Source organism: Plasmopara halstedii, assembly GCF_900000015.1.
Source record: "Plasmopara halstedii genome assembly, contig: Scaffold_2061, whole genome shotgun sequence".
NCBI lineage: Eukaryota > Oomycota > Peronosporomycetes > Peronosporales > Peronosporaceae > Plasmopara > Plasmopara halstedii.
Window position 1 is genome coordinate 1421963 of NW_020188969.1, and position 24973 is coordinate 1446935.

The 24973-nt window shown below is 45.7% G+C and overlaps 5 protein-coding genes across 5 annotated transcripts; 2 read left to right on the forward strand and 3 right to left on the reverse strand.

Annotated features, from left to right (window-relative positions):
- Positions 1-1303: 1303 nt before the first annotated feature.
- Positions 1304-2755, forward strand: PHALS_02817 (atp-dependent protease atpase subunit; the record flags this gene model as incomplete). Its single annotated transcript, XM_024717267.1, has 1 exon — positions 1304-2755. The coding sequence occupies one exon, from the start codon at positions 1304-1306 to the stop codon at positions 2753-2755; it is 1452 nt and encodes a 483-aa protein (XP_024582783.1).
- A 1457-nt stretch (positions 2756-4212) lies between these two features.
- On the forward strand, positions 4213-6069 carry PHALS_02818 (uncharacterized protein; the record flags this gene model as incomplete). The annotated part of the gene is made up of 1 exon (XM_024717269.1): positions 4213-6069. The coding sequence occupies one exon, from the start codon at positions 4213-4215 to the stop codon at positions 6067-6069; it is 1857 nt and encodes a 618-aa protein (XP_024582784.1).
- Positions 6070-10373: 4304 nt separating this feature from the next.
- PHALS_02819 (uncharacterized protein) lies at positions 10374-10688 on the reverse strand (the record flags this gene model as incomplete). The annotated part of the gene is made up of 1 exon (XM_024717270.1): positions 10374-10688. The coding sequence occupies one exon, from the start codon at positions 10686-10688 to the stop codon at positions 10374-10376; it is 315 nt and encodes a 104-aa protein (XP_024582785.1).
- A 6921-nt stretch (positions 10689-17609) lies between these two features.
- PHALS_02820 (Molecular chaperone (DnaJ superfamily)) lies at positions 17610-18802 on the reverse strand (the record flags this gene model as incomplete). Its single annotated transcript, XM_024717271.1, has 3 exons — positions 17610-17935; positions 18089-18317; positions 18395-18802. 3 exons carry the CDS (start codon positions 18800-18802, stop codon positions 17610-17612), a joined length of 963 nt encoding a protein of 320 aa, XP_024582786.1.
- A 255-nt stretch (positions 18803-19057) lies between these two features.
- Positions 19058-20651, reverse strand: PHALS_02821 (Uncharacterized conserved protein; the record flags this gene model as incomplete). Its single annotated transcript, XM_024717272.1, has 9 exons — positions 19058-19410; positions 19464-19523; positions 19586-19706; positions 19767-19880; positions 19947-20022; positions 20092-20166; positions 20227-20294; positions 20359-20471; positions 20561-20651. The coding sequence occupies 9 exons, from the start codon at positions 20649-20651 to the stop codon at positions 19058-19060; spliced, it is 1071 nt and encodes a 356-aa protein (XP_024582787.1).
- Positions 20652-24973: the final 4322 nt, after the last annotated feature.

Consider the following 24973-nt stretch of genomic DNA (forward strand, 5'->3'; position numbering starts at 1 on the left):
TGCGTTCAAAATGCCTCGGACTCTGTCCGGCCACCCCATCAATGGCATGCAGCGACTGCTTCGCAACAAGAGCAGTGCTCAGTGTTTTACGTGCCACTTCACGTGCATCACGGGGGCCTCGCCCTCAATGCCTCGGCCCTTGGCCGACCATGTCACGCATGACACGCAGCGACTGCTCCGAAACTTGAGCAGCGCTCAGTGGGTAACGTGCCACTCCACAAACAGCCCGCAAGCCACGCTCGGGACTCCTGTCCAATACACCGTTGGTATCTACCAACTCGGACACTCCAATGTCTAGCACGTTGAACGTCTCGGTCCAGTGCTCTCGCCAATAGCGCTTTTGTCTCCTAGCAGAGGTGGGTTCATGACTCGCCAAAGCACCACCAGGAGGCGTGCGCGTAGCGCCCAAGGTCTTTGACCTCTAATCAATCCATGGCTCATTGTGTTCCAACCATACCATCCCTAGGATGAGGTCATACCTTGCATCCAAGTCTAAGTCTAGATAGCGTTCCACGCTATCAAAGTCAAGGAACTTGACTCCGAGGTCCACGGGGACCTTCGGGACCGTGACACGTGTCCCCGTCACTAGGCGAACAGTGACGAAGTCACCCAACCGCGCCCCAGCGTACAGCTGACTTCCTTTCATCATGGAGCGTTGAGCATTATCGCGCGACGCCCCAGAATTGATGAGGGTCTTCCATGGCTTCTCGAAGCCTTTTACGGTCGCCTCCACGACCAGCAAGCCTGGCTAGCACACACGTTCCGTGTTTCATAGCACGGATCTCTTCGGGGCTGGGCCCTGTTAACCTATGCCTTCCTGAGGCTCAACAAAATTCTTCTCCTGTAGGTCGCTCCGCGTCTACTGAGTGGTGACGTTACCCCGCGTTTGGAGTTAGCGCATTGCGATCCGCTACACTCGTATTGGTTCTTAAATTACGCTTCCTCAAGCGCCAAGCTACGGCAGCCCCGCTGCACTGCGCGTTCGCTAACGCGGACTTCAAGAGTCAAAGCGTACTCTGTGCAAAGTGCACGGTAAAGTTGTTGCAATGTAAATGTTCGAAGCCTTCTTCACATGAAGTCGACATACATCTTATGGTTTGCTAATGAATTCCAAGCAATTTGAACGTCATGCATGTCACGATTTTTTGTTCTATCTAATTGAAGCGTCAGTATTAGCTGATAATATTTATGCAGCTCCGGAGCCAGCTACAAAAGGATTTTTCTGTAATATGTATAATTTTTCAAAAGAACACAATTTATTAACAATTTGTGAGATGATATTTGATAAAAACGTCTGTACTTCATGAATCTCCGCCGTTGTGCTGGTGTGCGCCGCCTCAGTTCCATTGCCACAGATAATTCACTTGTACCGGCAGACAAAATCTTTAGCGATGGTGCCAATCGAATTCCTGAAGATGTTGTGCGGGAGCTTGACAAATTTATCGTAGGACAGCACGAGGCTAAGAAAGCGGTGGCTGTGGCTCTTCGTAGTCGCTGGCGACGTCAACAGCTCCAGAATGACGCACTTCGAGCTGAGATTTCACCCATGAACATTCTCATGAGTGGTCCTACAGGATCTGGTAAGACAGAGATCGCTCGTCGACTGGCAAAGATCTCTGGTTCGCCGTTTCTTAAGATCGAAGCCACTAAATTTACTGAGGTGGGAGTCTACGGTGCCAACGCAAATTCTATGATTAAGGATCTCGTAGACGTGGCTGTGAATCAAGAAAGAACTAAGGTCCAAAAAATTCATGCAGCTGCAGCCCGAGAACGAGCTATTGATCGAATCGTAGACCTGATGGACGGTAAGAACCTTAGTGATATTTCAAGAGCAAAATTGCGTGAGGAGATTTCTTCGGGCAAGGCAGGTAACCGCAAAGTACGTGTGCACCTCAAACCAATATCAAATAAAACGCGGTCTATGTCATCAAATTCAGAGACGATGATGGAGATGCCACCTGAACTTGAAAAGATGATGAAACATCTGGATACGCTCATGACATCACGTTTTTCTAATAGTGGTAGCAACAGTGAGGATAAAATGACAAGCATGACCATTAAAGAGGTGCTTCCTCGTTTTGAAGCTGAAGAGTCCGACAAAATCATTGACGAAGACAAAGTCGTTGAGAAGGCATTAGAGAATGTACAACACAATGGCATTGTGTTCCTGGATGAGATCGATAAATTAGCCAATGCGGGCGATCAAGATCGATCTGGAGGAAATGGAGTAAGTTACCGGAAAGGTGAAGGTGTTCAAAAAGAGTTGCTGGCACTCACGGAGGGATGTGCTGTAAACACTCGCTATGGGCTTGTTTACACTGACAACATCTTATTTATTGCCAGTGGTGCCTTTCACCGCTCAAAACCTTCAGACTTAATGCCAGAGTTGCAAGGTCGTCTGCCGATTCGTGTAGCGCTTTCACCTCTCAATGCGGCTGATTTCGAGAAGATTCTCAAGGACACAGATCACAACTTGCTGGTGCAGACAAGCGCGCTAATGGAGACAGAGGGTGTCAAGCTAACATTTACCGACGATGCTATTGCTGAGATTGCATCCATAGCGGAGCAGGTGAACGCCCAGACTGATAATATCGGAGCACGGCGCCTGGCAACGGTTGTTAATAAGATTACGGAGGACGTATCTTACCACGCTCCTAAGATGAGTGGCATGGCTTTTGAGGTTGACAAGAAGTACGTGCAGCAGCGTCTTTCAAATGTGTTAGAGCGCACGGATCTTTCAAAGTTTATTCTGTAATTAGCGAATTATACCTGCTAGCGATTACGCTCAAAATCAATCTTAATCTGATTTTGTTTTTGTATGATAATTCTGTACTTACGAGCTGGCATGACGCTTATTTTTTGTTCGTGAAAGAAAAAATAAATTCCATAGACTATAGAACAATGCCGCGAAAATGTGGAAAGGCAAGGATGCCCTGAGTATGACAGCATAAAGTGATACACCGAAGAAGTATTTTTGATGAGGCGATAAAAGTCGTTCAAGGAAAATCCTGACTCAATTACTTTTTAAATTATGAAATGAAGGCCAAAATTTTTATCGTTTGTACCTGTGCCGTATCGCAAGAACAGGCTGCACTAAAAATTGTTTTCGACGAAGGCAACCTGGAAATGCACATGAATCCATATCGAATGCACACGATCCTTGGAAGCAGCACATTCTCGCTTTGGTGCGTATCTATCATGGTTCTGCTACATAGCGTAGCTTGCCAACGGGCCACGCTGAGATCTTGTACAGGCATTTAACAGCAACGTTTGCTAATTGCGATGCCTGAGGGCCAGGATATTAGTCGCGTAGCTAAATCGCAAGCAAGCGATCCTAGATGAGGACTGCAATCTTAAGCGGTTGGGATTCAATCCATTCCTAATGTTGTGAAATGAAACACGTTTAATCGAAACCTCATGTGGTCGAGAAATGAAAAATGCCAAAGGTATGGTTTTCTTTCATGCTTGGTAAATCTCTGGCAGAAAAATTGGACAGGATTGGATCATTGAATTGATCAGCTTTATGATTGAGAAGATACAAATTTACTTGAGTCTTAGAATCCCAAAACTTATATTGATCTCAGATTTAATTTTTATAACCGTTTAAAATACAAATATATTGGTGATAGATGAAATGAAAGCGGAAATCCATACTGGAGAAGTTACACGATAATCGACTCGAGCGTTTGATGAAGTTTTCTCGACTCGGGTTTGAAGCTGAACAACATTTAGTATTGATTTAAATATTGGAGCCCGATAAGTACAAGTGATCGCTACCAGCGCAATCACCATCGGTAAAGGTATTGACTAGTTCTCATTTCAAAAAAGTATCAAGATTTGAGTATCGGTGGGAATGTGAGTTTGGCGGTTGACATCTACTGCACACTGTGATGCAGTCACAATACTTTGTCGTATCACAAGCATATTGAAGAAAGGATGAGTCGACACAACGCAATTCTTTTGTTTTATGCTCAAATGAACAATTCCTAATGTTGTTTTATTGCTTTCCGAAAAAATACCTAGAAACGCTTTACCAATAATTAAGTACACAATTGGAATTTCCTAAGTAGACCACATACTAAAATGCAACGCAAACTCAATGTAAGCTACACAGGCGAAGGAATGCTTCAAATATGTCTTCTGGTACAAGAACTTTACCAAATATTACGAGTCCCTGTTTGATCGATGATCGATTCGAACGATTGCAAGGCCATGCAACCTCCGTCACTTCCACCTCAGTCGCCTTCTGTGGGATTAGAGACAACTACAATTGGTAAATATATTGCTCGCTTTCGCTACGAAAAACCGCAACCTCGCGAAGCTCGCATGGCCGCCGAGCATGGCGACTTCTGGTGGACAAGGTCTCCTCGTTATACCCGTAGTCTGTCGCCTTTTTCCAAGCGGGAATCGAACGATGTATTTGATTATTTAGACGACGATGAAGAAGATAATGCTGATGGTGATTCAGAAATAAAAGTGAAGGAGGAAATTATGCAGTTGCCAGCTGAAGAGGAGTGTGAAAGTGTTGAAAACAAATTACATCGGCGATCAACTTGTTTGAGCAGGCAGTCAATAGAGAAGACACGTGATAGTTGGGATAGATTAGGTACTGTAAGGACATCGGAATCGATGCAGTCTTGGGATTCTGTAAATTTGGAGTTGATGGATTTTGAAGACGAGGAGATACGAAACGAAGAGGACCCAGAGGATGTTATCGAGAGAGTGCGCAGACGTCTAGGGTGGGATACGACAATGCCGGCGAATGGCTTACTGAATGCACCGAGGCCAAAACCAACCAAATTTCAGCTAGCGATTGCAAAAAGAGGTTGTCACAATCTTGGGATGAAGCCACCGTTGTCGCCTAATTTGTGCACCAGACTAGACGCTGTCGACAAGTCCACACCGAGTTTACGCCCATCACAATTAGGACGAGAATTCGGTGCAAGGGATTTTAACGAAAGGGTGTCCCCGACATGCGATGCGAGCGCGAGAATCGTGTCCGTAATCGAGGTTGAAGAAAATCTGGAGCACTTAGCGATCGCTGAACAAGATGTGCAACTGGAGGCAGGGAATAAATTTTCGAAGTCGGTGACTTATGAAACGGTTTCAGATGTATTGTCATCAGGCGATTTTACAATCAAGCAATTGCAATGCAGCTGCAAAACAGTAGCTTCACAGTTGCCTGAATCAGAGAAAGCATTCGACAGCGCAGTCATTATACCATCAAACAATATCATAGAGAAGCATCGAAGTATCGCGTTGTCTCAAGTGGAAAAGAGCGGTCCAGTTGAAGAAAACAGGTTTGTTAACTTGCAGTCACCACACCAAATTCCAGATGATGACACAGCTGGCACAGTGACAAGCTCCTTACTTGAACAAAAAGCGAGTCCTGTTAGGGCTTCTTCAGCGTCAAAACTAGCCGTCCACTTGTCAAGTGACCAATTAATAGTTGTACAAGATCAGGACTTGACCTCATCAGGCAGCTCAGACAAAATGGTATCAGTTGAAACGACGAAAATACTTCACGATATGGTGAATTTTGTGGTGCGTTCATGGGAAAATAACTTTCATTTGAAATCCGTAAGTGAATTAAAGGATTCAAGGGGCGAGTCGCAAGAACAAATTGCAAGCTTAGAAACAAATGTAAATTTGCAAGATAATGCGTGCGATGAAACGGTCTCACATCGCGTGGGTCTTACAGCAACCTCAAAAGGAAGTGATACAGACAAGGAAGTAGGTGATGATGCCCAAAATTTGAAAAAAATGACTACCGAGGACAGCGTCTCACATCACGTGGGTCTTACAGCAACCTCAAAAGGAAGTGACACAGACAACGAAGTAGGTGATGATGCCCAAGATTTGACAAAAATGACTACCGAGGACAGCAATGATGAAATTTTTACACAGTACGACACTGAGTTTTCAAACAAAGAGTCCACTCGACCCGAACGCGAAGACGAAAAAATTGAAGATGGCGAGACCTCCGAAGAAGAAAATGACCCGATTGTTCAAATGCTTCAGAATCGAATATTTTTACTTGAAGAGGCATTACGTCAAATTGATAACTAAGACTTTTGGTACAATCGTTATGAAGTGTGTCTCGAAAAGTCCTTCTCTCATGTGACCTGGATGTTAAGTATTTTACTCGAAGTGCGACTCATTCTCACTACAAGTTTACAATGCGATTTACGGGGCGAATTCTATCATTGTGTACGTACAGATTTCAACGTTGCCCCTCGAACGTAGAGCAACTCAAAGTAAACGAATCCTGATGTAGTATTTTCGGTGACGTGTATTGATGCCACGTGAGTTACCTTATCTAACAAATACTCACATGACAGTTTCCCGTTTATCGACTTCTGGTCAAATACATGTGTTTCACGACATTTTGGTTGCCACACCTCTATCTGGTTGTTTTTGTGCAACAGTTAAGTGCTGTCATCTTGTGTACTTATCACTTACACATTTGATTCATTTGTCCGACTTTTAATGCAGTTTGAGTTGTACCAGATTCACATTACACTTTGGTGCAATTGTGAATACATATAAGTATCAAGATATCTGAAATTTATTAAACATTGAAGAGGAGTCTGTGGTATACGCGGCCACGTTGAAAAATAAAGACAGTTTTGATTTGAGATGGTGAACGTGCATATTTTCTAACAGCTATTATCTTATATTTCCTTTTGCAATAACAAATCTAACTAGACACCTTGTTGCGGCAGAGCCACTTCTGGCAGGAACGCATGAACTCATCCAATGACTGTGATTTTTGCGAGGAAAGAACACAGAATGTTCACGTACCCTTCCCTCTGATGAGTACATCAGCCCGATCATCGTTGATATAGATATGAGGAACTGGCGGTCATAATAATAATCGCTCGCTTGACGATCACCAGCCACTGAGCGGCAATCGGCCAAGTCGTCATCGTGCCCAAGATGCCTCGGACCTCGTTCGACCATGCTTTGATAATGCACAGGTGATGCAAGTCCCAAAACTACCAATATGATGCCGATCGAGCAATAGATGAAGTCGAACGTAAGGCATTTGATGTTTCTCTCTTAATGAGAAAAGTTAAAAAGGCCATGAATTTGGCCATGCTCCTTCAAAAGGGTCTCTGGACGAATGCGGCAAGCACTGAGACCTTCCGCGTCCTTCTAAGCTCATCCAAAAAGCAGTGAGTGTCGCATCCAAGCTGAAGTACAACTTTCGTGTCGCGAGGGCCGATGGGTTCAAAGAATAGAATATTTATGAGTAAACAAGCCGCGATGGACCGCAGTTCTGCTGAGTAGGAAGTAAAACATTTTTTAACTGCCGGGCGAATTCGCAGCACACACTTGGTTTTATCTTTGAGCTCAAGAGAGGTCTTACCTTTTAGGGTTGTAAAATTTGGATATGAACGTTTTGGACTTTGTGACTCGTGATAATTTCTGGAGCGTCGAGCAATGACTTGCGTCGCGCGAGACTTGAGCGACAGTACGATAAGTATTGATGATGCCAAATGCGACTTCGCGTGTTGCGGCAGAATAAGCTATTAAAGGTTATGTAAAAAATAACTGTCTAGCCCTGGACATGGTCCAAAAGACCTCATCCTAGGTATGGCGTGGCTGGAACGCCACGATCCATAAAACGATTATAAGCCGTAAAATTTACGTCTTACAAAAATTTCTCCTGGTGGGGCTTTGGAGTCACGAACCCATCGCTGTCAAAAAATCAGGTGCACGTTTGGCGCAGGCACAAAGCTGCGATAGCTTTCGAGCGGAACATGTCATTGACCGGAGCATCAAGCAATGATATTGCAAAGTGCTTGTCCAGATATCGGAGAGCAAAAGCGACAGAGAGCCACAATTTAAGGGTGAGACATAGATATCGATTGTTACGAGGATTTTCCTCTGCTCAAACAAAGAAGGGCAACGGTATGTAGTGTCCGCAACGTATATCTCTAACTAGACCACAAACATAGTTGTGAGCTGTTGTCTCCTCTTCTTGGGTCCGTATAGCGTCAAGGCAAATGGATATCGCAATCTTACGGGGCAGAGCCGGTCTAATCAAAAAGCACCTTCCTTTACTTACAACTACAATGTACAGGTTCTGATGATATGACGAATGTTCCATTCTTGTTGTCTCTATGTAAGGTTATCACTGAGTTAGCGCTACCCTGAGATGGGTCTTCGAGGTAGGTCATTGAAGCTCCACGGGTAAAAATGACAAAAGATTTTCGTGGTGAAGTGACCGTAGTAGAGCTAGGGGCGTTAAGCTATCTCCACAAAAAGCTTTTATAGCTGGAACAATTAAGGCTCAAAGATTTCTGCAGGGATTTTTAGGATCGTGAAGTCACAGAAATGGTGCGGTTGATATTGAAGGAAGAGCTAAGCTCGTCATCCGATATGTATTTGTCTGTCATTGAGGAAACTCGCAGATGCCTGACTGTGTTAGCGGGACAGAAATCCACTAAAACGCTTTGAATCCATTCCACTATGTGAGAGAAAATGAAGACGTGGTAACGTGAGGTCTAACATGCGTGTTGTCCCCGCACAGGAAAGTGCGTCATCAAAACGACAAGATTCCCGTAACCTGATGTTGCGTCATGCAGCCATTGCCCTTATTGAAGTTACACTGTGGCGTCTTTCATGCGAGTACGAAGCGGTTTGATTGAGCAAAAGTAAATTTACCAATCGTACCAATTTTTGTATCGGAAAGGGTAACGAATAAGTGCCAAATTTGTATCCTCATTATAAGCGAAAGATTGTGACATTTTTAGCGCGATTCCCAATTTATAAAAGGATTTGGTTGGTATAAATAGAGAAAATCTACCAGATAAATAGAAAATCAGAAACAATTTACCAGATATTTGAAAAATAAAAAATATACCAGGTGCATACTACTTCGAGTATACTTAATTATATGTATACATGTATACATCTCGCAACTAAATGAACTTGTTACCTGAGCAGATGCTTTTTGTATCAATCCTGCTGGATCGCCGCCTACACCATCAAGTGACTGGCTTTACCTTGACACTGTTAATAAAATGTTGTTTAACACCAAAACGGCATACTCTAGCTCGTGTGGAACTGCTCCTCTCACGCTAAATTCTAGTAATGTTTGTATTAAAGCATCCAATACACTCAACGATGGATCTGCTAACTACGATATGCTGATCTTCGTGGAATCGTCTGATGCATCCCCTGTTGGGTTCAGATTACAAATGAACAATGCAACGAACGCGATCTTGCATATTTTGGAACTACAACTGGCAACGATTTGGTTTTGATGACCACAAATACACGAAAGGTGACGGTAACGTCTGCTGGTAGAGTCGGTATCGGAACTGGATCGCCATCGGCGACTTTGCACGCCTCTGGATCAAACTTATACATGTTTGGTCCTGGCGGCACATCATATTGTTATCAATACAATCTATAAGAAAGAAATTGGAGCAATCTGGGATCAGGCCCAGTCATTGTTATGGTCTCTGCGATATTCTCGTCTTCATTTTCTGTGTGCGATCCATATACACAAGTTCTGATAGGCGACTTACGGAGAATATACCATCTATTTCAGTCGATTTGGACCAGTATGACAAGTTGGAACCAGTCAGTTACAACTGAAAGGGAGAGACCAGAGAATACCTTGGATTGATCGTTTAGGATGCAATGAAAGTGTGTGGAGAAATGGTCAGCGTTATGCCAGATGAAAGTATGAAAGAAGATGGCGACAATAATCTGGAAGGATGTCAACATAATCTCAACTACGTTTAACATGGCGCGCTAAATGCTGCTGCGATCAATACGAAGGCGTCAAGGAATGGCTGATAAATTTGCTGATGAAGTCATGAAAGAATCAGAAAAACGTCTGAAACGAAAACGAGCCGCAGCTCTCCCAAATAAATCTCACATGGACAATCAAGCCACAAAAAGCTGCTAAACAAGCTGAGGAAAAAAACCTCGATTACTCGAAAACTCATTCAAGATGTTGAAAGCAGTGATGACAAAGAAATAAAGGAAGAGAAGAGATTACGCAAGTTGAATGCTGGGATAAAAAAGTAGATACTGACGATATTAACAGCCACAAAAGTTTATTTGTACGAAAGTATCCGACACAGATTTAGGAAGTTGTTGAGCAACACAAAGGCAAAAAAAATATTTTGGAGACAATGCTCCGAAACCGCCAAGAAATCATAAAATAAACGAGATGCTATAAATCAAAGCTGAAATAAAAGGCTGGATCGATGGGAACTTGATCTAAGCTGAACATTACTTGCGTAGAATGCTTCTAACTCATTAACGTTTTAACTGAAGGTTTGAATCCTCTTTTCGAAACTCTCTTCGTTTGTTAAGATAACTTCGAGCGTGGCCTTCCACCACCTGTTTCAAAATCTTTTTTTCTTTAATATATACTCGAGTATTGATGACCTTTGGGCAACGTCATTCATGCCGCTATAGAAATCGTCGGATGAATCTTCAGGTGCAGTGGGCTCTTCCATATTGAAGTCTGCGTCAGTTGATTGTGGGACGTACGTATGCTTCTTTTTACTTGCTTTCGGAGTTACATGCACTTCACCTTTGATAATTCCAGGAGGCCCTCTGGAACCTTCAAGTGTTTTTTTTGTGATTTGATCATACTCATAATCACGAATTTTTGCCATCACTTGCTGAAAAACTCGCAAGTCAATCAGCACTTGCATGAACCAACGACTCGTTTTGAATTTGAATCTATCGCTTTTTGCCATGAACAAAATTGTTCTTTGTCGTGGCATTGTACCAGCGATTATATGCCTATTGCTTGGTCTGATTATCGGAGAAGAAGCCACTCATGATTGATTTTGATTAGCCACATATATTGAAGATGGCTGAAAATATGGCTTTAAAGGATTACATTACGAAGTTGTCAAGATCAGCCTTGCACTGGTTCTTGCGATACCGTTCCCATAGCTGTATCGACTGTTGCAACAACTTCATACAATATGTGGTGATAAATGGTGAGAGCGTAGTTGAAGTTGGAAATACCAAACACGATAATAATCTCGCTTGCACCATCTTCACTTGGAAGACGACGACCAATATCAACAGCAACAAATAGATAAAGTGAATTTCATTGGCGCTGTGATAGCATACCAGCTGATATAACATCATCAAGACCACCATCAACATCCGACCTCGACATCTCTTGCACGAACAAATCATATCCAAAACTCACAAGTTTGATCCAGATAGGGGCGTTTCGAACTGTGATTTGCAGATTTTTCAATGCAGCGAATGGACTTGCTGTAGCGGGTACATTCGAGAATGTGCCTCGGAAGAGATTAATCATATTTAATACAGTCGCATTGCGGTTGGATTGGTAATAACAGACCGCATACTTAAACGCTTTGGATTAGCAATGCCTTCACTGACCGCTGGGATCAGGTTGGAACAAGAGACGCGAGAACGATTGCGAAGAAGTGATTCCAGTTCCTGCAGTTGGAATTCCATTGACGTCGGCAGTAATAGTAAGCGTGGTCGCAGGTGGAGGAGGCGCAAGGCCACCGGCCAAAGCAGTTGTCGTTGCACCACAGCTTAAATTTTAAAGAACTGGGCAGGTGTTGCCAAAATTTATATTGTTGCTAAAAGTAGCAATAGTAGAAGGAGTTAGAATGCCGGCAGTAATCAAGTAGTAGACTAACCGTTGTGGTTGAGGTAAATGAAGCCGCGGGTGTTCTTCTGCATTGGGTATTTCTCGAAATAGTCAGAAATATCCCGCAACTTAATGCAAGCCAAGTAATGCGCGTAAAATGGCGAACCAGCTGCAACGGCACCAGCAGGAGCCACATACACTGGGGTGTCAATACGGCTTAAAGATCTGCACTGCCTCCCATCACATCAAATGCAAGCTTCGTACTTTGTCGATAAAGAGCGGTAAAAAGCGATCGTTTGGCGGCTCCTCTGTTCGAGTAGGTGTTAGCTAAACCAAACTTACCGAGACTAATAGTGGCGGTGATAAACGATATTGTGGCCAAATTTTCGAGTGATGAGCTGCTCCGCTAGAACCTTGGATCGTTGTTGTAGAATATTTCATCAGGACAAAGCTGCTAATTTGACTATGTTTGACATAAGTATTATAATCCGTTTCAGTGATAGTCTTGAACGTTGTAAACACATTCTCATGAACTTGATTCGTGACACAAAACGTGGGTGTCGAAAGTGGAGACTTGCTCTCACGCACCATTCCAGTCTCAAGCTTCGCACGAAAAAAATCATCAATGAAGTCACACTACTCCTTGGGTAGAGACCATTGGCGTGTTACCAAGTATTTGGTTAACCAGGTCAAAATCGTGACGCACACCTTGGTCCAAAGGTAGGACCGACGGCGAATTTTTGGAGATGACGTCTTGGAATTCCTTTACCAAAGGATAGTACGGATCCGAGGGATCCTGAAGGATCGACGATCCACTTCGAGAGTTCAGCACCCTCTTAGAGTCCTTTAGGACAGCTTCATTCAGAAGTTACGACGAGTTAACCTCCTCGTACGCTTTATAATAACAACTTAGGCTGAATTGCCTGTCTTCAAGGCACCGCCAAACTCTTCGAAGGACATCTCATCCAGCTCAAGAAGAGCATCCACAGCGAGAATAGCCTCGATAATGACGTCGCCGTCTTCCTCTCCCGTCATACCGTTGACACGGGTATATAGCTGTGCACTATCGTCAACGGTAGACACACCCTGGGCCAGGGTCGACGCCCTGCGTCTCGCAGACACATTCGGCATCGCGGTCTCCTCTCTATAGAGGTTTTACGTCTCATCGAGACGAGTAGGAACACGCAATCGGCGTCGTCCACTGTCCCCTCTCGCTGCTCTATCAGAGCCTTAATGTTATTAACAACATTCGGCGAAGAGCTGCTATTTCCGCAGTCTTCGTTCAGTAGATAACGTGCCACTCCACGCGCATCACCAAGGTCTCGCCCAAGATGCCTCGGACCTCGTTCGACCAGTCCACTCTTGGCATGCAGCAACTGCTTCGAGACGTGAGCTATGCTCAATAGATTTACGTGCCACACCAGGTGCATCACTTGGGCCTCGCCCTCGGTGCCTCGATCCTTGGCCGACCATGTCACTCTTGGCATACAGCGACTGCTCCAATACTTGAGCAGCGCCCAGTGTATTACGTGCCACTTCACGTTTAGCTCGCGAGCCACGCTCGGGACTCCTGTTCAAAACACCTTTGGTATTCGACAACTCGGATACTCCGATATCCAGTACATTGACCGTCCCGGTCCATTGCCCGCGCCAATAGCGCTTCTGCCACCTAGCAGATGTGGGTTCATGACTCTACCAAAGCTTCATTAGGAGACGTGCGCGTAGCGCCCAAGGTCTGCGACCTCCAATCAATACATGGTCCATGGTGCTTCAATCATGCCATACGAAGGATAAGGGCATACCTTGCATTCAAGTCTAAGACTTAGCAGCGTCCCACGCTATCAAAGTCGAGAAGCGTGAACCGAAGTCGACATGGACTCTCGGCACAGCGACACAACGAACAGTGACGGTGTCACTCAACCGCGATTCCAGCGCCTTAGCATACAGCTGCCTTCCTTCGATCGTGGGGCATCGGGGATAATTGCCCGACGCCCTGAAATCGATAAGGACCTTCCATGTTGCTTTTACGACAAGCAAGCCCGACTTGCAATCACACTCTGTGTTCAAGAGTACGGAGCTCTTTGGGGCTGGACCCTGCTGCCATCTAACTCTTTGAGGCATACCACAACTGAGCTGTTCCCCAGTAGATGCCCCACGCCAACTGGGTTTTCTCGTTTCCCCGCGACAAACTAGACTATATAGAATCAAAAGTCGGTTTGACAAACCTCTACGCGCCTTGCAGAGGGTAGAGCCAGTCCAAAAGTGTCGAATGCCTTCACAGACAAAACAACGTCGGGCGTTTAAACGCTGCTCTGCAGCTCGGAGCTCTCCCTCCTATTTCTCAGCATAGCTGAGATCTATTGGCTCAGGCCCGCTCAATGCGTTCTGAGGGTATGCCAGGTCATGCCGACTGAAAGTTGATTTTGGTATCAATGCCGCATTTACCGCTCCTTCAAAAAAGACGGTTGCACACGGAAGACTTCCATTCTGGTCACGCCAGTGCGGAGGCCTTCCACAAAGACGGCCACTGCGACCGCCTCAGGGAGAGGATCGGCTGTCATCTCGGCAATGAGAGTACCTAACTCTTAAACAAAGTCCACTGACTCCTTCTTGCCCTATCGGGCGGTAAGGAAACGCGATCCCACGCTATATATCTGCTTATGCGGCGAGAACACTCGCAAAGCTGACGCTTCAGCTTCTTCGAGGAGAAGAACGCAGCTTTAACCAAAGCAGCACGCGTTAGGGTCCATTCTCGTGCTCGGCACCCGAGCTTGAAGATAGCTATTGACACGCGCTGTTGCTCGTTCTGGAGCATGGCGGATGTCATTGCCAACTCGACCTCTCTCACCCAGAGCAGGAGATTCTCTCCATCCTTACCCTCGAGGATCTTAACGCTCACTATGAGAGGCCTGGGTCCAAAAGTGTCATCCGACGTCGACGGTGGTGTCATGGACGTAGTCGACTCTGACACCTTCTGCTATAGGGGCTCTAACAGAGCATTTTCATAACTTGAAAACTCCGCTAAGCACGCGTTTATCGCCTCGGGACCCTGCGAAGCAAGGTTTTCCACGCCCTCAGGGCCAAGCAGAGATATCTGCTTATTAAGTTCGTCCTGCATGCCCTGGGGCAAATATGAGCATTCCTCCACCCTTATAGAGGGCCAGTCGTAACAAATCAGGCGTGGATTGGCTACAAGTGCTACCAAGTGCAGCGGGACTACCGTAGCTTTTTGCTTAGAGGAAGCTAAGCTAAGGTCACCGACCCTACGTTCTTTACAAGAACAAGTACGAGTGCAGCGGATCGCAATTCTCTGCCTCCGAGAGTACTAAAACCTTAACCAAGGTAGAAAGACTCTTTCTTTACTGTTGTCCGCAGACTTACAGCGAAGGTTGAGGGGGCCATGGCGAACTATCATTACCATCTATCGTGAATAGTTTTCAAGATTGATTGGGATGATGGTATTCCAAAATGTATTCCAAAATGTATTTAGTTACGACAGAGCCGCCAGTACCTAAAACTCACGGTTTATTAATTATTATAGTAATAAGCATAGCTACCGGCAACCCTGCCACTTTGTGGCTTCTTATTACGGTGTAGCCACACCACTGTGTGATTATACCAACTTGTGTAATCCACACCTATGTACGGTCAAACTATCTTGCGCGACCTGTCCTTTCATACAAGGGTTCGTGTAACCATGTCAAAAGCCTTAATGGTAAAATTCTCTATGTGTGTCCGTTGGACTCCTCTTTTTCAGAGCTTCATCATCTTAATAGATACCAAAATTTGGTAATCGCACAGGGTAGTCCGGTGCAAAGCGAGAGCTGTCACTCTTTGAGCTTATGCTAGTTTATAGCAGTGCACGCCTCTACAGGTCTTACCCGTTTGATTATCACAAAAAGCACAACTACTTCACAACTCGGCCGTGGGATTGGCTGCAAATGCCACCAAGCATACTAGGGTTTCGAGCTTGTTGCACAGAAAAAACTTTGACCTGAAAGAGTCCACGTATGAAATGCATCGAGTTTGGAGGTTGGACTCGTACACTGCAGACAATAGCGGGAACAAGAGCCTTCAAATAACTAAATACTTGATATGCTTTGCTGACATGGAAGCAAAATTATTTCAAACTGACTGAATTTAGACTAAAAGAAGATGTACTTTTTTATCTCGTATTTAGAATGTCTTCATTACTTGAAGTGTAGCTAGCTGTCCACGAAGCTCTCCCGTACTGAGTCCAATCATTGTCATAAATGCGATAACAAGATCAATAGGATATGTAAAAGAGTAATACAATATGGCATTTGCATAATTTTGCAGAAGCGTATGGTGCATGCACTAGGGTACGCAGCACTTGCCTATTAAAAAAAGATTCAATTTGCGCACTGAGTGTTGAATCGTCATTTTAACCGTCTCATGGCTTTACATGCCAGCTACAGCAAAGCGGTCGTTTGTCTAAATCGTCGACTGAGAGAGAACAAAAATGACGCGGAAGTTTAGGTAAAACTCGCTCCCGTTTGTTGCAGCCTAAGTCGCCAGCTACCTACCACAATCAAGCTCGCCACAAATTAATACCCACTCCACAAATGAAAATAATCGTGCGACGGGCGACCCTCTCGCTTCAACAGAGGAATAAAACCCGAGGGTGGGCCAAGTTGTAACGGTAACATGACAGGACATTGATGCTGTGGTGTAACTTCAAACTCCCTTAAGTTTTCCAATCACGCGTATATCTACTGCTTTGTCAGATATCAGCCATGATGTGACCGCCGGTTCGTTTAACATTTCATATGAAAGCAAACCACCCCTTTTAAGCGAGGATTCTGACGGGGGCCAACGGTCTCATAATGTGGGCTGTCTTGATTTGGCGGCAAGTCGAATCGCTCCGAGAGTTTCGGCGTGGGTCCAGTACTAAGATGTGTCAGATCACGAATATGCTCTGTAAGCCTTGTTATCGCGCTGCGTTACTCGAAGCATCCCGAGAGTTCTAGGACCGCGTCATTGTAAAATAGATTAGCTATGTGGGTTGCTGAGACGCTGCTACGTCTATAACTATCCGACTCGTTCGTAAGATATGATGTGAAACGACACCCCTTTTTAGAAGTCGTGTAGGCCATGTCAAGCACGTGCTGTAGGGTTTTATTCATTACACTCTAACCCCTCTCTACCCGGCCCGGGGATTGAACCCTGTACCTCCCGGTTCTAAAGTGAACAGCATACCACTGCACCACAGGATCATTATATGGCTTTACTTAGCGCATGTACCTTGAACGGCTCGATGTAGCGTGGTTGCAGCTTTGTCTTACATACTACAGACATATGCTTTTGTAGGTATCTTAACTGTATGCAATAAACCTTCAGAGTGGAAGGCTTTCATGCATCAATTAGTAGGGGTTCCGCTAGCGTAGCGAGAAGGTGAGAGCAATAATCGTGACGTGAAAAATTGGTCAAGACGTGGCTCGTGCTCTTGTAGATGAGCGATCTGGGCTCCTTGGAATAGGTCTAGATTGTTGGTGGCGCGTTGGACATTATCTGAGTAGTAGACCAACGTATGATATGAGTATAGTAGTCTAGTATGTACGCACCCCATTCCATCATTTTCCTCCAACTCGTTTGGATCATAACCATTTTCGTCAAATATTGTTCTCAAGCTTCCGACAACTTAAAGAGGCCGGTCATTGCCTGAATTATAATCTAAACAATTTTGCAAAAGGGCCATCAACATATTTCTGTGTGAGACTTAAGACTTGACTGAATAGAACTGGGAATTTCTATGTTGTACAGATTGACGGAACGTCAGAGTTTTTTAAGGTGCCGAGACCATTGTCCTCCCAACCTTAGCCTGGTTATGATTGAAAAAGGATCCAGCGCTCCATAAGAGTCATTAGGGATTGTATAATTGCTCTACTGCCAGCCGATAACCACAAAGTATGTGCGAATTTTAACCTTCTTATCCGAATCTGACGAGTCGTAGCGAAGTCTCGTTTCGATGTCAATAGCGTCGCGTTCGCCGAAGTCTACGCAGCTCGTCACAAGGAGGCATCTTCATCTCCAATGCTTTTCGCATCGCAGTTTCCCGATCTTCACTTGGCGCGTTTCGGGCACGGTAAATCAGCCGTTTTTGCCGCGATTTTAAATTTTCGCAATTCTCCGATAGCCTTGACAAAAACGTCTGTTCCACCATTTGTTCCACTCGTGAGAGATCACGCCAATGAGTCGTGTACCGCTGGTTAAAGTCGTGCTCGACATAGTAGGGAATGCCTTTGACAACATTCGCCATTTGCGTTGTACGTTGAATAGTAAACTGTGGTGTTGGATCTAAGCTAAATGGTCTCTCCGGTGTTGACGGAAAAGAGAGCATTGACATGACAAAGATTAAAAATAAGGGCAGGAACTGGGCCAATTGGGCCATACCACCACGTCGCTCCTGCTGCTGTCGATGGTCTTGCTGCTGCTGTGGCTGGCGTCCACGTGGACGAAAGCCGCCACCAAAAAACATGTTGAAAATTTCTTCCGGTGTAACTTCTTCGTCCTGAGCGTATCTGCGTCCCTGTTGCTGTACCGGTGCATCATCACCGTAACGATCATAATGAGCACGTTTGTCGTGGTCACTTAATACCGCGAAAGCCTTTCCCACAGCCTTAAATGCATCTTCTGCTCCTGGAGCGCTATTCTTGTCAGGATGTAGCTTAAGCGCTAACTATAGACCATTCCGTAGCAACACATTTAGTCAATCAATTTCAAGTATTGTAACCTTAAACAAAAAAAAGCTCAGACCTTGCGGTAAGCTTTTTTGATCTCGCTCTCCGTAGCATTCTGTTGTACGGCTAACACCTCATAATGGGTCTTACAAGCTTTAATCTGACGAACCGTCTGCAGCTGTTCAGCCGTATATGGCCGCTGCGACTCCGACGATGGGGATCTCGATGGCGCAGAAGCTTCCGATCGGTGTCGTACTCCCGCACTAGACGATGTACTACCACGTGGTGACGTTGGACGCGCTCGAGATGCGGAAGCTTTCTTCATCTCGCTTAAAGCACGATTGCGCAAAGCTTCTACACCCGCCAATGGATACATCCGATGTGACTTATCAAAAAATTTGATTGCCTTTTCCCAATTGCCAAGACGGAGATGTTTCTTGCCGATCTCTAAGCATTTCTCTGCTTCTCCCTTATTCATCTCCATTATAATAATTGGCCTGTGGTGAATGTCGTAATGAAGTAAAGTGTGCAAAACTGGCAGTAGATACGCTATTGACACCCGCGCAAAACGCGATAGGAGATTCGAGCGCCACTTTGGTGCTTGGGCGTTGCTAAGGAAGTCAGGGAGCGTACGTTTCGAGGACCACGACAATCAGGTCAAGGGGGATAGTCTTGAAATTTCACAATTTTTGTGTACCAAAGGGTTTGAGAAGGGTATACTGTTGTAGAGCTACTCAATTTAACCTTTGCCGAAAAATGAGTCCAATGACAACTGTTTTGGGTCCACAGATGACTTCACGTTGCCCATTTTTGCCGAAGCTTTAACCTTGACTGGAGAAGACGCCCGACGACGCTTGTTAGGCGACTTCAAAGGCGACGAGGATTGCCCTTTGGCGCGCTTATTAAGCAGCGAGGAGGCTGGTACAAATATATCCGGGTCTTTAAATGCTGTGTCTGATTCTGAATTATGCTCTTTTGTGATAGTATTGTCAATTGGCTTCTTTTCCATCTTGACTTGATTCGCTGGCATGACTTGAGAAATTCCAGTCTCATGTTTTTCTTGCTGCACTCCGAAGAATGGTTTGATGTTACCTAATTGATCAATGAAGTCAGAGTAAAGATTTTGTCGCGATGGATGATTGTACCTGCAATCTTAATATTCATCTTCTTTGCGCATTCTTCGCCTTGGAATTGCATCGATCCCACTCATATTTCACACTACTAAGTATCGATAACTTAATGGAATTTCAATTGTATCCTATCTTACCTTTCTTGTCCACTGGATGCCACTTCAAATCAGCGGAACGATACGATACCAGTAAGTCCTTGAGATCTTCGAACTTCGCCTTTGAAAGCCATTGATTAACACCTTCCTCCGACAAAATGACCTTATGCAGCACTACAACGTCATTTTTGATTGAGAAGCACGTAGATTGCAACTCAATTACCGGCATGCGAGAATGCAACCACTTAAGCTCTGGTGCAACTGCAGTTGTAAGTATGGTGTAGGTACCCAACAGTTCGCCAGCCTCATTTTGCCATTGGTCGTACAACCCCGCAAACTTAAAAGTACAAAAATTTGTCAGGATTTCATACCGAGAAGAGCTGGTTACTCAAGGTCACATCACCTTCATCAGACTATTTTCTCGGTAGAAATAATACGGCTGCTTTTCTCGTCTATCCACTTGTTGCCACTCATAGTATCTGTACAGAAAACCCAGTTGTCTTTAAACTGCCTTCTGCTAGTAAGCTGTAATGTTCGAAGTTGCTTACCCTTCACATAAAACTATACATCTTTTCGACTCCAATAATCGCTTAAAAGCTGGTCGATCCTGTAGGCTTTCGGATCTATCATGGCATATCAACATAAGTAATCGTGGCATCAGACGATTCTCGTTTCCAATGGACCTGGCATTAAACATCAGGAAGTGATTTGGTTTCGCACTCGCTTTGGTGAACGACGGAATCAGTCCCCACTGACCGCAACACAACTAGTCAATAAGACGTATCAAATTAGTACCAACAAAGCCCAGCACGAACTCGCATGGCTTGCAATGTAATATTCATCGGCTTTTGTCCTCCTTCTTTGACTTTACTTCCGCCCAAAATAATTAGCCCATATCTTCCTGGCCCCACATTCTCCGTTGGATTGTCTAATTCATACCACACATAATATGCAAAAGCAGCTAGCGTCAATTTCGGTGCCATCAATAGTCAATGCATCACTATAATATCTTTATACATTTGTCGCCATTTACGAATTTTTCGGGCGGAACACCCACAATATCTGCAACCTTCTCGCGAGTTAACGTGCATCGTGTTCGCCCACACATAACGGAAAGTAAATTAATGGTTTCGATTGTTAAACAATATCGGTTATGCGCTAATTAGAAAATAAGAAATCACTACCAGATAGACTCACGACGATGGAAGGTAAACGGTCGCGCTGGCTCAAGCATTGGAGCTGTACCACCACTAATACCTCTCAAAGCTTTACGTCATGCTGATAAGTTTTAGTGAGATTAAATCGGTTGCGTCGCAGGTCATGCTTGTTGCAATGCAGCAAAGGCTCACTCGTGGTCAATCCGACTTGGTCTTAATAAAATTGTCTCCTTTGTGAGGATGGAACATGGCGTGTTCACACCTTGAACAACGAGACACACTTAACAGACTATAATGATTACGAGGGCATATCATTATCGATCACCTCGACGCGTCACAAAACTACAGCTATCAAAATACACTAGTGATGCAGCGGCGCTGCCATAGCTCTTTGCATAGAGAAAGCATAGCTAAGGTCACCGACCTTACGTTCATTTCAAGTACTATTACGAGTGTAGTGGATCGCAATCCGCTAACTCCTAAAGGAGCCAAAGATTTAAACAAGGCAAATACACTCTTCCGTTCAAAATTAAAACATTATTTATCTGTTTTATTTGCGGCAGAGCCGCCTATATCTAAAACCTAATTAATATGCATAGTTACTGGCTGTCCAGCCACCTTGTTACACTATTGTGTAACTTACACCTATGTACGGTCACACCACCTTGTGTGACCCGCCCTTTCATACAAGGGTACAAGTGACCCCGTTTCGCTCTCCCCATCAAAATTGTGAAAACCCACAGTTCACATTTAACTGTCGCCTCATACGAGGCTCGCGTGTCTGAGACAACGTTAAGCTCTTAAGAACATCTTTGAACCTTTTTCGCTCGATGGGCCCTGTTTCTATGACTCGGAAAACACCCAGCCTAGCCGGCAAAGCCCTTCATCTTCTTCTGCACGGAGTGAATCTCCGAACAGTACGTCCGCGGCTTTACCTCAAGCACATCCCAACCCCTCGGCAACCGGGCGCAACACACCGCGCCCACAACGGGCGACGAATTTCGTCGTCGAAGATTTAAAGAAAGTCGACTACGAATCGGATACTCTTTCCCAGCATGGATAGACGTGGAGGATGAGGTGCACTGTGAGCTTGCGGACACCGTGTCTGTTCCCAGACCTCTCGACTTCCGGGGAAGTGGTGTTGTGACCAATCGCCTCGACGAGGCACAGAAGCAGCAGTTGGAGGTCGCCGACTACGAGATCTCGTGTGACTTTGAGTTGCCATTTCAGCAATACTGCTCAGACGTCGTGGACGCATATGATTAGAAGGATCATGACGTTCCGCGTCGTCGTGCACCCCGCGCTTCTCGGTAGTAGCCCGGGAAGCCGGAGGGCCCTGAGCTGTTGTGGTGGTAGACTCACCCGTGTGAGAAACCACAGAGCTCGCGGAAACGTGATGGATATTTCATGTGTCGCAGGGCGACCATACGCAGGAAGTCGGCGTTGCGCCTTGGTTTTGCAAACTCAAATCTAAGCTCTACGCGCACGTCCACTTTTTTATGGTTTCGCTGTAAGGTAGACAGCGAGAAAAGCTTCCGGTGCCGCGGCACCCATCGCTTTAAGAGCTGCAGCGCCATTTCACAAGATATTGGGTCGACCCTGACGACGACGTCGACCCACAAGGCATTCCACGTAATAGTAATCGCTGTCATTCTCATCGAGAAGAGTCGGTGGCGGACGATAACGACTTGGCCGATCGCCGTCCAGTGACTCGCGATAACCTTTAAGTTTTGGAGGACAAAGTCCGTCGTCATCGGCATTCCGCCGAGTATCTTTCCTAGGTCGCCTACTGTGCAGAAGACTTCGAGAGTCTGAAGCACTTTGTGCACCGACTGCCTCACGTTGAGAATTATCACGCTATGTCGGAGCGGCTCCTAGCCGTCGAGCAGACTAACACGTCACTTTGTGCAACGGTGAAGCGCCTTGCGCCGTCGAAAACGAAAATTGTTGCCATGCATATTTGATGGTTCTGCTTTTGGGTGGCTGAGAGAGCCTATGCGTGCCGCTTCGGCGCCAGCGCTTCCGCGTTCACTTGCACCGGATCCCGGTATGGCTAAAGCAAGCCCACATAAAACACCGGGTGGTGCGCATCTTTCTCGGAAAGTTTAGTTACACGCAAGACCTCGCTTGGCCACGACCATAAAAAAGTTCCAATAAACCGTGGGCGGGGCTTTGTCTTAAAAACAGCAGAAACTGCATGTATGGGAAGGCTTGTGGCTTTATAAAATCGAGGTCTCCGACCTCAAAGTTTTCAACATTTCTTTTGCGTCTTTTATCTGCATGTCTTGGCTTTTAGCCTTCGCATCGCGAACGTGTCCTATGACACTCAGTCTGGTAGACAGAAAATTATCGACTTCTTTCCGCATAGTGAGGGGGCTGACATCAGCAGGCCGTTCGGCCATTTCTCCTCCATCATTCCCTGAGCCATGGGATGGCGGCGCCAGCTGGACGCGAGGATTAACAAGCCCGTTCACGTAGATTAAAGTATAGTCGGTAGATGAATCACTGCATTGTTCAAAGCGAACTGCACAAGTGGCAGCATAGCGCTCCAGCGCTTTGGCGTCTCAGCGCAGACGCTGCAAAGAACGTCTTTAACAACGCGATTCACGCGCTCAGTTTGATCATTGGTCTGCGGGTGGTCCGCTGTTGACATAGTCAACTTGGTGCCCAGCACCCTAAGGAATGTAGACCAAAACTTCCCATTGAAGCGTAGGTCTCTATCAGAGACAATTGAATCCGGGAGTCCATGTTGTCGAAAGACATGATCCACAAACAACGTCACTGTACCCACACCGTTGATTGTGTCCGGTACTGCCGCAAGATGAGTCATCTTGTCCAAACGGTCCACAAAGACCATCACGCCCATGTTGCCCGCCGAGTGCTACGGCAGGCCAAACACAAAGCCCATACTCATGGACTACCAACACCCGGAGAGTAGCGGTAAACTAGCCAGCGGCGCCGCCACATTCGGCGAGAGTTTTATCTTTTGACGCTTCTCACACGTGCGCACATATGTGCTCATCCATTTGTATAGCTTGGGCCACCAATGGTGGCAATTCACAGAGCTGTACGTCTTCTCACGACCGAGATGACGACTGAGTGGGGTGTCGTGGGCCTCATATAGGATACGGTATTTCAAATCATCATCGTGAGGAATCGCAATTCGTGGCGTACCCGTTAAATCGATGCTATCATACAGCAAACCGTTATTTAACGAAAACCGGTTTAACCGTGCGCGCAATAGACCAACAACTTCTTGTCCGAGCTCCAAACTCTTTGCCTGTAGCAGCGCTACACACAAACTATCACACGTGTTTGCGGCGCCGATCAAATCCGTCACTGACAACGTCACGTTCGTCACATGAGCAAGCTCATAATTCGGTCTGCGTGACAACGCATCAGCCAAGCATTCTCCTTTCATGGCTTATACTTCACCTCGAAGTTATATTCTGCAAAGAATGAGAGCCTCCTGGCCATCCTCTGCTAGAGGTGAGGCGACTGAGTCGCAGTGCGTAGTGACGCATGATCTGCGTAGATCACAAACGGCTTTGATCGAAGCAGGTGCACTCTGAACTTGACCAGTGCATACTCCATCGCAATTGATTCCTTGTCGTGGACTGAGTAGTTCCACTCCGCAGCCTGCAGCTGGTGAGATTAGAACGCGATCAACCGGTCTCGCTCCTCGGCGTCTACTTGCAGCAGTGCACATCCGATGGCAAAGTCCGAAGCGTCACAGACGACACTTAAAAGACGATCGGGGTCTGGCAACGCCAGTATTGATGCATGAAGGAGGCTATATTTGACCCTGTCAAAAGCCTCCCGATGCTCGGTTTCCCAACGCCATTACGTATTCTTCTTTAGGAAATTTGACAACGGCTGTGCCAATTTCGCATAATTGGCGCTATACTTGTGCAAGTAGTTGGTGAGGCCAAACCACTTCTTCGGAACCGGCCGGTCCACAATGGCCATGACCTTGGCGGAATCCGCCCGAAGGCCACGCTTCCCAATAAAATACCCTCAAAATGAGGTTTCCTCAGCGCTTAAGATGCACTTATCTGTGTAAGCATACAGCTCATTCGTGTGCGTGCACTCGAATACCGCTCTCAAATGGACGACGTGGTTTTCCTAATCTGTCCTCCCGTGCCCCGCACGACTATGGACGACGGTGTCGTCGAAGTATGTTTGTGCATACACCCGATGGGGCCCGAACAATTGCGTCACAAGACGATTTGATGTTGCTGGTGTATTTGGCAGCCTTTGCGACATCACCAGT